The 13,310-nt window shown below is 41.5% G+C and overlaps 1 protein-coding gene across 1 annotated transcript in view; it reads left to right on the plus strand.

Annotated features, from left to right (window-relative positions):
* The window catches only part of trim54 (tripartite motif containing 54), an 85,376-nt gene that overhangs the window by 65,898 nt on the left and 6,168 nt on the right, over positions 1-13,310 (plus strand). The window contains exons 4-6 of the mRNA XM_072549049.1: positions 3,339-3,572; positions 3,679-3,701; positions 5,799-5,923. Coding sequence (XP_072405150.1) covers positions 3,339-3,572; positions 3,679-3,701; positions 5,799-5,923 — 382 coding nt within the window. The remainder of the gene's footprint in view (positions 1-3,338; positions 3,573-3,678; positions 3,702-5,798; positions 5,924-13,310) is intronic.

The raw sequence follows: 13,310 nt of genomic DNA on the forward strand, positions 1-13,310 counted from the left end.
TCCTATTCAATGTTGTTATTTTTCTCTCTTTCTATCTTTTACTCTAAGGGAGCCAGAATTTTTGCTCCAATTCTATCTGATTCAGGAGTCTTAGAACTTTTATTGTCCAATTAAAATATTCTTAAAACAGAAATCAATCACTCCTATTTGTTCCCAAACATTGCATACATTTCTTGCATGTTTGTTTTTTTTCCTCACATTTGGATATCACAGGTTTTCATATGTCATGCCCTAAATTCCTTCTGAAAAAGGGTCATTAGACTTGAAACATTGACTTTTCTTTCTCTCCACAGATGCTGCTGGACATGCTAAATTTCTCCAGCTATTTTTGTTTTTGTTTTGATTCGATTCTGAATTCCTTTGTACATTTCACATTTCAAAAATATTATAGATTCAAACTAATATGTTCCCTTTAAGTTTTTGAAAGACTTTTTTGCTTGTATGTGTTCTTCCCTTCTCTTGACTGAATATTTAATCATTAACTAATGACAACAGATACAATTCCTTCAACTGAGTTCTCCCCAGCCCCACCTCTTTTTGTCAATTGTTGTATGGGTGCAGCTGTTTAATGAAATTCTCACACGCTCCTACACTAATTAAATAATCTTACCTTTCAGATGTCCACAGGTCTTGACAGTCTCTCTGTACCCTCCTTTCAACTGCAGGAGCTTATTGTTTATACTGTAATACCTCATAGCCCAAAATTGAAAGTTTCCATTTTCCAGCTGGGTTTTTCCCAGGTTGGCTTTAAACCCAGCTTCTTCCAGCTCCTCAAAGGTAGTAATAAAGCTCTATATGTTCTTCAACATTTCCCAAGGTGATAAAATCATTGTCTGCTGTCCTGCCCTTTAAAACTTCATTTAAATTTACCATTGAGTGCTTGAAGTAGCAACCTCTATAAACTTATTTATCAATTCCAATTTCAGAAACAACTACATCCTGGCTTGGTGGTTTTATGTTGTGTTTTTACATTGGAGTTGCAAGTGATCAGAGTCAGTTTAGATTCTCCCATTTCCAAATTGTCTCTGAAGGTAACTAATGGCCTGACTAGTCAAAGTCAAGACTCCCAAAGGCAAAGCCTCCATCCAAAGTTTATGTGTGTGTAAATTTAGAAATGTCCCAAACCACACTGAGTGATATGGTGCAATGGAATGGTGTACAATGAAATTAAAAGAAAGCTATCAACAGAAAGTGTTTATATTCTATTTTGGGCGGCACGGTGGCACAGTGGTTAGCACTGCTGCTTCACAGCGCCAGAGACCTGGGTTCAATTCCCGCCTCAGGTGACTCTGTGTGGAGTTTGCTCATTCTCCTCGTGTCTGCGTGGGTTTCCTCCCACAATCCAAAAATGTGCAGGTTAGGTGAATTGGCCATGCTAAATTGCCCATAGTGTTAGGTGAAGGGGTAAATGTAGGGGAATGGGTCTGGGTGGGTTGCGCTTTGGCGGGTTGATGTGGACTTGTTGGGCTGAAGGGCCTGTTTCCACACTGTAAGTAATCTAATCTAATCTCTGCTAATTTCACAAGGAAAGTGGGGGCCCAAGTCACAAAATGACATTATGCCACAATTTTTCATACTATGTTTTCAGGAAATTCCAAAATCTCCTACAATTTCAGTTTTAAAACGTCTTTTCAACCTTTTTTGTCTTCTCTTTGCTCAAACATTCCAATTGTCTTAAGACCTGTTTTTAGTATTTTTATACAACCAATTTTAAAGAACAATATAAGTATATAGAACATAGTATTTCTTGTATCCTTTTGTTTTACCTTTAATTTTGTAAACCTCTATAAGGTCACCTCTCAGCCTCCAACGCTCCAGGGGAAACAGCCCCAGCCTGTTCAGCCTCTCCCTGTAGCTCAGATCCTCCAAACCTGGCAACATTCTTGTAAATCTTTTCTGAACCCTTTCAAGTTTCACAACATCTTTCCTATAGGAAGGAGACCAGAATTGCATGCAATATTCCAACAGTGGCCTAACCAATGTCCTGTACAGCTGCAACATGACCTCCCAACTCCTGTACTCAATACTCTGACCAATAAAGGAAAGCATACTTCACTATCCTATCTACCTACAACTCCACTTTCAAGGAGCTATGAACTCCAAGGTTTCTTTGTTCAGCAACACTCCCTAGGACCTTACCATTAAGTGTATAAGTCCCGCTAAGATTTTCTTTCCCAAAATGCAGCACCTCACATTTATCTGAATTAAACTCCATCTGCCACTTCTCAGCCCATTGACCCATCTGGTCAAGATCCTGTTGTAATCTGAGGTAACCCTCTTTGCTATCCACCACACCTCCAATTTTGGTGTCATCTGCAAACTTATGCTCGCATCCAAATCATTTATGTAAATGACAAAAGGTAAAGGGCCCAGCACTGATCCTTGTGGCACTCCACTGGTCACAGGACTCCAGTCTGAAAAACAACCCTCCACCACCACGGGAAAGTTATAAAAGAGACCTAAGGGACAACTTTTTCACGCAGAGGGAAATTACTTGTATGGAATGAGCTGACAGAGGATGTGGTGGAGGCTGGTACAATTGCAACATTTAAGATGCATTTGGATGGGTATATGAATAGGAAGGGTTTGAAGGGATATGGGCCAGGTGCTGGCAGAAGGAACTAGATTGGGTTGGGATATCTGGTCGGCATGGATGGGTTGGACTGAAAGGTCTGTTTCCAAGTTGTACATCTCTATGACTCTTTGAGAGATTAGCTGTCAAGGTTTATTTGTAAAATGGCTCCACATACACTGTTGCAATAGAGGAGGCTATGCTATCTCTATATTGTTAATGGCACCAAATGTTTGAGTAAATATTAATTGATGTATTTCCTGTATATTCATAATCAACTATTTTGGCCTTAAATTCCATAGGTGGTATCTGGTTTTCCAATGTAAGTTTTGCAGAAGATTAGTAGAGGCTGCAGAAAAGTGGCAACAAACAAACTATTTTCCTGAGGTATAATTCAGTCTCCCACCAAAGCCATGATGGCTGTACAGAAGAACTTGCCCAGACGTTTGTGATCTTTGTTTGTAATGACCCCAATTCGTTTAGAAGAATTGTGCATACGTGCATAACTATTACTGTGTTCTGTACAATACGATTTGAGACATAGCATTCCACCTGTGACTATTCTAGAAGACCTTCTCTCAGATATTGCTCACATAGTATCATTTGTGAAGTGATAAAATTTGGATAACTCCCTTTTGGACAAGGAATGCTTCCTGATGTGAGACAATTTTGAATAACTTAGGTAGCTTTTGTCTGTATTGTCTGTTATTTGGCTCCGTCACTCTGTTCCTGATATGAAAGTCATGTTTGTGACATATGTTTGCAGGATAACAGCAGAAGACAAAAACAACTCCTTTGTGAAAAATTTGATTCTCTGTACACCATTCTAGAAGAGAGGAAAAAAGAAATGCTTCAATGCATTACGCGTGAACAGGAGGAGAAAGTGCAGTATGTGCGATCTCTGATGAGACAGCATGGGGATCACTTGGAGGGAGCCAGCAAACTTGTGGAAACAGCTCTGCAGTTTACAGAGGAACCTCAGATGGCAGTGTTCCTGCAGGTTTGTGTATCGCTTGTTTTTATATCTCTTTAAGTATTGTAATATGGTGGTTGTTCCTGCTTTTATTTACAATTCTGGTCATTTTATACATTTCTTCTGTTCACAGAATACAAAGCAGCTAATTAAAAAGTAAGTCAATTTAAAGAGGTATGTAATTTTAATTCAAAACTCTTTCTACTATAATGGTGGTCCAACAAGGATTATTTTAGTGAAAATTCTGATCTTTTACAAATGACGCACCTCACATCCTCTTACTTGTCACTTTCACACCGTGCCTCTGTCTCTGTTTCGTAACACAGTCTTGCGTATCTTTACTTGCACCGCTTCTCTTCCAATTCACAGGCATGTGAACTAATCAGGTGCAGTTTCAAAACAATACTAATGACAAAGGGAATGTTGTCTCTGCTTAGTCTCTGTGATGGAGAGTGTGCATTTCTCCCACGCAAGAAGTATGCATTGATCCTTGTCACTCAGAAATAAGTGTTCCTTCTTCAAATGTCTTTAAATACATCATGGAAGTATATCCTTACACTAACCATGTTAACCTATAGATTAAGCACGATATAGTGGTAGACCATTTTTAAACAAGCATTTAGAAAGGTTTCAGTGCTGCAACTAGTTGCTCTTGGAGATGGAAGAGACAGCTTACTATACTGAATGGAATCTTAGAATATCCTTCACAGTCTTTGCTGATACAACTGTGCCAAATTAGAATATTTCCCTGTATCAATATCTAATTTGTATGGATGTTGTTAATAAGGAAGAGTGATATTGGCAAGTTCTCACAAATGAAAGAAATACAACGCTTTACCTCTTAGGATATTGCAATAAGCATTGAGAACACACACACATAATCAGTATTTTCCTACAATCCAAATGTAGGTAAAAACAATGACTGCAGATACTGGAAATCAGATTCTGGATTAGAGTGGTGCTGGAAAAGCACAGCATTTCAGGCAGTATCTGAGGAGCAGGAAAATTGACATTTCGGGCAAAAGCCCCACTATTCCTGAAAAGATGAGATGAGAATTTATATGTTCAAAAATTAGTTTAAAGTAAACAAAGAACAATACAGCACAACAGGCCTTTTGACCCAACAAGCCTGCACAGACACATGAAGCCTTTCTAAACCAAAAACCTTTTGCCTCTCTGCAGTCCGTATCCCTCTATTCCCTGCCTAAAAATACATCTGTCAGGATGCCTCTTAAATGTTGCTATTCTATCCACCTCCATTGCCTTCCCTGGCAGTTCATTCCAGGCACTTACCACCTCTGTGTGGGGAAAAAACAAATTTGCCTCTCACATCCCCTCCTTTAATGTTCCCTCTTTTTATCTTAAACCTATGTCTCTTATGAATTGACATTACTACCCTGAGGAAAAAGACTCTGACTATTCATTCTACCCATGCCTCACATAAATTTTGTAAATTTCTTTCAGGCCACAATTATCCTTTGAAGTTCAAATGAGAACAATCCAAGTTTATCCAATCTCTCCTCATAGCTAATACCGTCCCAACCAGGCAACTTGCTAGCAAACACTTTCTATAGTCTCTTCAAAGCCTCCACATCCTTCTGATAGTGTGGTGACCAGAACTGTACACAATACTGCAAATGTAGCTCAACTAAAATTTCATACATGACTTGCCAAATTTTATGGAGAAAGTGAGGGCTGCAGATGCTGGAGAGCAGAGTTTATACTGTCTGCCCTGAAGCCATGCCTTCTTGATCACTTTATCCACTTGTGTTGCCACTTTTGGGAGCTGTGGATCTGTACACCCAGATCCCTCTGTATATTGAAGCTACTAAACATTCTGCAATTTACTATATACTTCTCTCCTGTATTAGACCTTCCAAATTCACCATATTCAATTTGTCCAGATCAAACCACATCTGCCATTTCTCCACTCAAGACTCTATATCCTGCTGTATCCTTTGATAATCCTCCTCACTATCTCCAAATCATTTATTTGTATATATACACCAGGGGTCCCAGTACAGGTCCCTGCAGAGCACCACTGGTCACAGATGGGTTTTCTTATTTTTTTCTAAAACCTTAACATCATATGAAAATGAAAAATATTGAATTATTAATCATAACACAAAGAAATGTACACATGTGCAAATATTCCTAAGTGGAAATTGCAAAAAATTGAGAAATCCTCTACTTAATCTTCAGTTAAATCACATATGTGACTTGATGTGAATTTTTATTGTCTGATTCCCTTAGAGTTATTGATACTTCAAAAGCAGCTCAGTTGGAGAGAACGGAACCTGGATACGAAAACATGGATCATTTTGTGGTCAATCTTGGAAGAGCTGAACAGGTGCTACAAAAGATAAATTTCCAGACAGGTACAAAGAGAAGTTTTGTTTTAGTAAGAGGTTTTAGTATTGATAATTAGAATTATTAGGGACCAGGGCTCATTTTATCCCCTTAATTGTTTTGAAAATGTAGAGTGAATAAATGTTGTGGCAGGTTTAGAAATGCTAAATAGGCTACATGCTCATACCTGTGCTGATCTGAATTCTCTACAAATGGATGAATGAGAATTAATAACGTATGGGTTTAACAAGTCAATTTCCTTATTGTTTTTAAAGGCACTTATGAGGTTATTCATGCCAAATTGTGACATTTACCTCAGGACTGACATCAACAAATGGGAAAATGTGACCACCACCCTCTGTCTTCCATGGGCCAGCCAAATCTGTATCCAAACAGACAGGTTTCCCTGTATCCCATACCTCCTTACTTTCTGAATGAGCCTACCATGGGGAACCTTATCAAACACCTTGCTAAAATCCATGTACGCCATATCCACTGCTCTATGTATTAGAGTTAGAATCCCTACAGTGTGGAAACAGGCCCTTCGGTGCAACAAGTCCACACCGTACCGTCTGAAGAGTAACCCACCCAGGCCCATTCCCTTACCCTATATTTACCCCTGACTAATGCACCTAACCTACACGTCCCTGAACACTACAGGTAATTTAGCATGGCCAAATCACCTGACCTGCACATTTTTTGGACTGTGCGAGGAAACCGGAGCACCCAGAGGAAAACCATACAGCTACGGGGAGAACATTGTAAACTCCACACAGACAGTTGCCCAAGGCTGGAATCGAACCCGGGTCCCTGGAGCTGTGAAGCAGCAGTGCTAACCACTGAGCCACCATGCCGCCTGCAACATGTCATGTCATATCCTCAAAGAATTCAATAAGGTTTGTGAAGCATAATTTGCTCCTCACAAAACCTTGCTGAGTATTTACAATCAAACTATGGTTTTTCAGGTAATCATAAATCCTGTCTCTCAAAATCCTCTCTAATATTTTGCCCACCACTGATGTAAGACTGACTGGTCTGTAATTCCCAGGATTATCCCTATTCCCTTTCTTGAATAATGGAATAACATTTTCCATCTTCCAATCATCTGGCACTACTCCAGTGGACAGTGAGGACTAAAGGGTCATCACCAAAGGCGCAGAAATGTCTTCCCTCGCTTTCTGTAGTAACCTAGGGCATATCCCATCTGGCCTCATGATCTATCCTCATGTTTTCCAAAACTTTCAGCAGATTCTCCTTAACATCAACCTATTCTAGCATACTGAAGCAAGGTAAGGACCTCCCATACTTCCTCTGACTGCAGGCGCAAGTTCCCTCCACTATCCCTGATCAGCCCTACTCTCACCTTGGCCATCTTCTTTGTTCCTCATAAAAGTGTAGAATGCCTTAGGAATTTCCTTAATCCTACCCGCTAAAATTTTTTATGCCCCCTTCTAGCCCTCCTAAGTCCATTCTTTAGTTCCTTCCTGGCTACCTTGTAACCCTGTAAAGCCCTGTCTGATCTTTGCCTCCTCAACCTTAAGGAAGGTTCCTTCTTCCCCTTGACTAAATATTTGACATCCCTTGTCACCCAAGGTTCTTTCAATGTACCATCCCTTCCTTGCCTCAGTGGGACAAACCTGTCCGACACAATCAGCAGATGCTTGTTAAACAATATCCACAATTCTGTTGTGCATTTCCCTGAGAACATCTGTTCCTAATTGAGGTGTCCCAGTTCCTCCCTAATAGCATTGTAATTCCCCCTCCCCCAATTAAATACTTTCCCATACTGTATGCTCCTATTCCTCTCCATGAGCACTGTAAAGGAGTTGTGATGACTATCACCGAGAGATCTGACACCTGGCATAGTTCGTTGCGAAGCACCGAATCTAATATGGCCTCTCCTCTAGTCAGCCTACCTACATATTGCATCAGGAAACCTTCCTGGACACACCTGACAAAAACTGCTCCATCCAAATTATTTTGTAGGTTCCAATCAATATTAGGGAAGTTAAAGTCACCCTGTTACTTCTGCACATTTCCAAAATCTGCCTCCCTAACTACTCCTCAGTGTCTCTGCTGCTACTGGGGGCCTGTAGAAAACTCTCAATAAAGTGATTCCTCCTTTCCTGTTTCTGACTTCCATCCATACTGACTCTGTAGACAAACCCTCCTCTACAATCTTCCTTTCTGCAGCTGTGATACTATCCCTGATTAGCAATGCCACTTCTCCACCTCTTTTACCTCCCCCCATTCCTTTTGAAACATCTTAACCCTGGAGCATCCAACAACCATTCCTGCCCTTGTGATATCCAAGTCTCCATAATAGCCACAACATCATAGTTCCAAGTACTGATCCATGCTTTGAGTTTGTCACCCTTATTCCTGATACTACTTGCATTAAAATAAATACACATCAAACCATCACACGGACTGCAACTTTGCCCTATCAAGTGCTGACCCCTCCTCACAGACTCTCCGCACGCTGTATCTGGTTGTTCACTAACTACTCCATCATATGATCCATAGCTCAGGTTCCCAAACTCTTGCTAATCTAGTTTAAACCCTCCCAAAGAGCTCTCGCAAACCTCCCACCCAGGATATAGGTGCCCCTCCAGTTCAGGTGCAACTTGTCTTTCTTGTATATATTCCACCTTCCCCAAAATGTATCCCAATGATCCACATATTTGAAGCCCTCCCTCCTACTCCAGCCCTGCAGCCACGTGTTCATCTGCACTCGCGCTCTATTCCTAGCCTCACTTGCACATGGCACTGATAGTGTGAAAAACAGAACTCATTCACAAATCAATCAGCCTGAGACAAGGCCTTGGAAACAAGAACAATTTATTACAACCTTGCAAGGACCGGACGCTTCTGCAATCAAGCAGAAATGCGCGCAAAAACAAAACATTAAAGCATTCTTATTCAGTTTACAAGTTGCGGAATCACGCCTCCCTTTTCCCATCCTATCATAAGCCGATTACCTCACTTGTTAGTTATTTTCTTATCTGACCATCCTACTGTCCTTGTCTGCATTCTTTGTTCCTTGTTTGTTACAGCTTGTTCTTTTATCCAGTTTCTCTCATCATATTATAAGCTTTATTGTGAAATGCTCCTGCTGCTTCTTTTTGTGGTCAGCTACAACCCTTCAAAGTTATTTCCTAGCTTAAAACTATTTTCTTTAAAAGACCCTCTATAGTCATTAAAGTCTTAGCCTTAAGTATGCTACATGCTACAAGAATTCCACGACTGTTTGTATAATGTTCCCCTTCCCTTCCCCCCACTACACCCCCTCCCCCACCTGCAAAAACAACATTTCTAATCTCCCACAGTAGCAATCCTAAAATTATTACTCTGCTCATCCTGCCTTCCAGCTCCTAACTTTAACTTCCTTTTGTTTTCAGGTCCACCTCACTTTCCCTTCCTATATCATTATTACTGATGTGTACCACAACTTCTGGCTGCTCACCCTCCCCCTTAAGAATCCTGTAGACTCGATGAGAGACATCCCTGACCCTGGCACCCAGGAGGCAACACATCAGCCGGGAGTCTTGCTCACGACAACAGATTCTCCTGTATATTCTTCTTATGATTGAATCTTGTATCGCTATTACTCTCCTATTCTCTTTCCTTTTGAGCCACAGAGCCAGGCTCAGTACAAGGCTGCTGTGGGTTTCCCCTGGTAGGTCCTTCCCTCCAACAGTATCCAAAATGGTATACTTATTGTTGAGGGGAACGGCCACAGGGGATCCCTGCACTGTCTGCCTATTCCCTTGTAGGGATTGATTGGAATACAGAGGAACCTCGATTATCCAAATATTAATTATCCAAATTGCGGATTATCTGAAGCAGATCTCAAGGTCTCGATAGAAACATTACATCAAAGAGCTGTTTCAACCCTGATTGTATGTTTTGTTTGCAGGCACAATGATAAAAAACAAACTCAGCTCACTGCAATGCTGCCAAGAAAAGTCCTTGACAGTCTAGGCACCTTCTACAAATGACTGACCTCCCTCCCTCTCTCTCTCCCCCAGCACTTTCCCTGAAGTTCTACACAGGGAGGGGGTGGGACGGTGGGTGGGAGTGGATGGGGGTGTGGGATTGAGGCGGGTGGGCTGGGGGTGGACAGGGTTGGGGGGGCAGGCGGGATTTGGAGTCAGGTAGGGGGCAGGTGGGAGTTGGGGGTCAGGTTAGAGGTTAGGCGGGGGTTGGGAGTGGGGTGGGGGTTGGTGGGGGGAGTGGTGTTGAACAGCGCAGGGGCCTGGAGCTTGCACGCAGTGTGCTGCTGCCTAGTCTCCTGAATGGGGAGCAGACCTCACAGAAAACTCCGAGCTCCAGAGGAAATCAATTAACCGAATAATCAATTATCTGAACAAAATAGTGCCCGCCCATCTTGATCGGAGAATCTAGGTTCCTCTGTAGTTTGTTTGCACCACAGGGATCTCCGGCAAGTGGGAGACCTTTAAAAGTGAAATAGCTAGAGTTCAAGGTCTATATATTCCAGTGGGGGTGAAGGCAAGGTTGGCAGAAATAGGAAATCTCGGATGACAAGAGATATTGAGGCACTGATCAGAAAAAAGGGGGGAGGCATGGCTCAGCTACAGGTAGGTTGGATTGAGGGAATCTCTGGAGGTATATAGGAGATACAGGAGTTTACTGAAGAAGGAAATTAAGAGGGCGAAAAAGGGGCTTGAAATAGCCTTGGCTGGGAAGATTAGGATGAATCCAAAGAGGTTCTTTAAGTATATTAAAGGAAAAAGAGTAACTAGAGAGAGAATAGGACCCCTCAAGGACCAAAATGTACATGTATACATGGAACTGTAGGAATTGGGCGAGGTCCTCAATGGATATTTATCCTTTGTGCTTACTGTGGAGAAGGAGATGAAGACTTGGGAACTTGTGAAGTTAGTGTTGATATCTTGGGGGCAGTCCATATCACAGGTGTTGGAATGTATGAATCTCCAGGTCCTGACCAGATACATCCAAGAATCCTGCAAGAGGCTCGAGAAGAAATTGTGGGGACCCTGGCTGATATATTTACATCATCGTTAGTCAGTCCCGGAAGATTGGAGGGTAGTGAAAGTTTTGCCCTTAATCCAGAAGGGCTACAAAGAAAAACCTGGGAACTATAGACCAGTAAGCTTAACAGGTGAGGTAGTTGAGAAGTTTCTGAGGGATAAGATGTACATGCATTTGGAAAGACAGGGTTTGATTAGGAGAAGTCAGTGTGGCTTTGTGTGTGGGAGATCATTTGTTGATTTCTTTGATGAAGTGACCAGGAAGGTTGATGAGGGCAGGGCTGTAGAAATAGGCTATATGAATTTCAGGAAGGCCTTTGATAAGGTTCCACGTGCTTGACTACTCTGGAAGGTTAGATTGCATGGAATCCAGGGGGAGTTGGCAAATTGGATACAAAATTGGCTTGATGGTAGGAAGCAGAGGGTAATGTTGGAAGGATGCTTGACTGGAGCTGTGTGACTAGTGGTGTACCTCAAGGGATGGTGCTGGGACCATTGCTGTTGTTATCTATGTCAGTGATTTGGATGAGAATGTACAAGGCATGATTAGTAAGTTTGTAAGTCACACTAAAATAGACGGTATCATGGTCAGTGAGGAATCTTATCAGAAATTGCAGCAGGATCTTGATAAGCTGGGGAAGTGGGTTGAAAAATGGCAAATGGAGTTTAATATAGGTAAGTGTGACATCTTGCATTCTGGAAAGTCAAATCAAGGTAGGGGTTTCATGGTGAATGGCTCAGGCCTGAAGGAGTGTAGTGGAACAGAGGGATCTTAAAGTTCAGGTGCACGGTTCTCTGAAAGTGGAGTCACAGGGAGACAGGGCAGTGAAGAAGGCTTTTGGCACACTGGTCTTCATCAGACAAGGCACCAAGTATAGAAGTTGGGAAGTTCTGTTGTACAGGACGTTGGTGTGGCTGCACTTGGAGTATTATGTTCGGTTTTGGTTACCTTGATATAGGAAGGATGTTATTAAACTGGAAAGAGTGCAGAAGAAATTTACAAGAATGTTGAGACTCAACAGTCTCAGTTATAGGGAGAGGTTGGACAAGGTAAGACTTCTTATTTTAGAGTATAGGAGACTGAAGGAGCATTGTATGGGAGTGTGTAAGATCATGAGAGGCATGGATAGGGTGAATTCACTCAATCTTTTTCCCAGGGTTGGGAACTTGAGGATGAGAGAGCATCGGTTTACAGTTAGAAGGGAAAGAATAAAAGGGAACCTGAGGGGCAACTTTTTTCACAGGGTGATATGCATATGTAATGAACTGCCAGGTGGGTACATTAAGATATTTAAAAGGCATTTGGACAAATACATGTTTGAGAAAAGTTTAGGAGGATATGGGCCAAGTGCAGGGAAAGTTGAGTTTGTATGGATGGACATTTTGATTGATATGGACAGTTTGGGCCCAAGGACCTTTCTCCAACGTCACCATGGTCTCAGAGCGCTACGGACTTGTTAGGGAGAGATGGCTGGTGGCAAGTTCAACCTGTGGGTCAGCATTTCTCGAAAGAGGGGTGAGATCAAGAAAGTGGGACCTTTTGTGGTGACCTTAGACTATGTGAGAATTGAACCCATGCTATTGGTTTCACTCTACATCACAAACCAGCTATCCAAACAACCCACTTTTATTTGTTATTAGGGCTGTGGGCATCACTGGCAAAGTGAATTCCCCTTCCTTAATTATCCTTAAGAATATTGTCAAGAGCTACCTTGATAATGGAATAGCTTACTTCAGAAGGTAATAAGACTGACATGCTGTCAGTCTGAAGTCTCCAAAACTGAGTTAATGTGGCGCGTTTATTTTCCTAAATGCTGTTGGTGAACTCGTTAGGTTTTACAACAGTCTGGTAAGTACATGGCCACAATTAGTGATGCAAGATTTAAATTTATCTAAATAACTGAATTTAAACTTCCCAGTTGACATGTTTTCCAAATTCTTATACCAGTCCTCAGATTTACCAGTCCCATGATATAATTTAGTCTTTGGTATCAAGGAAGTTTCAAACAATAGTAAAGTGTTTTCATCCTAAGTTGAATTCAATTCCAAAAGAATCATAATTTGAACACTGCTTGCTAGAGATTAGCTTTTAACACTTAACCATTCCATGCATAAGCAATGACACAGACAGATGAGGTTAAAGAACACTATTTTAAGCAGGATCATCAGAGGAATACCACATCAGGGCAAATTTATAATCTTTAATAATTTCCAACCCTGTGGCATTGCTGAACTCCAATAACCATTTATTTCTATGTGTATAGTGAGTTTGATTCACCAGCACAATTACAATATTCCAACAAGCTGATAAAGTGAAAAGAAAATGAGTGCACCTAAAGATTGTCACATTTGGACAACATTATTGTACAACAGAGAGACCTCAAGGAGCTCCAAAACTGCC

The sequence above is a fragment of the Chiloscyllium punctatum genome, chromosome 3, assembly GCF_047496795.1.
Source record: "Chiloscyllium punctatum isolate Juve2018m chromosome 3, sChiPun1.3, whole genome shotgun sequence".
In the NCBI taxonomy this organism is placed as follows: domain Eukaryota; kingdom Metazoa; phylum Chordata; class Chondrichthyes; order Orectolobiformes; family Hemiscylliidae; genus Chiloscyllium; species Chiloscyllium punctatum.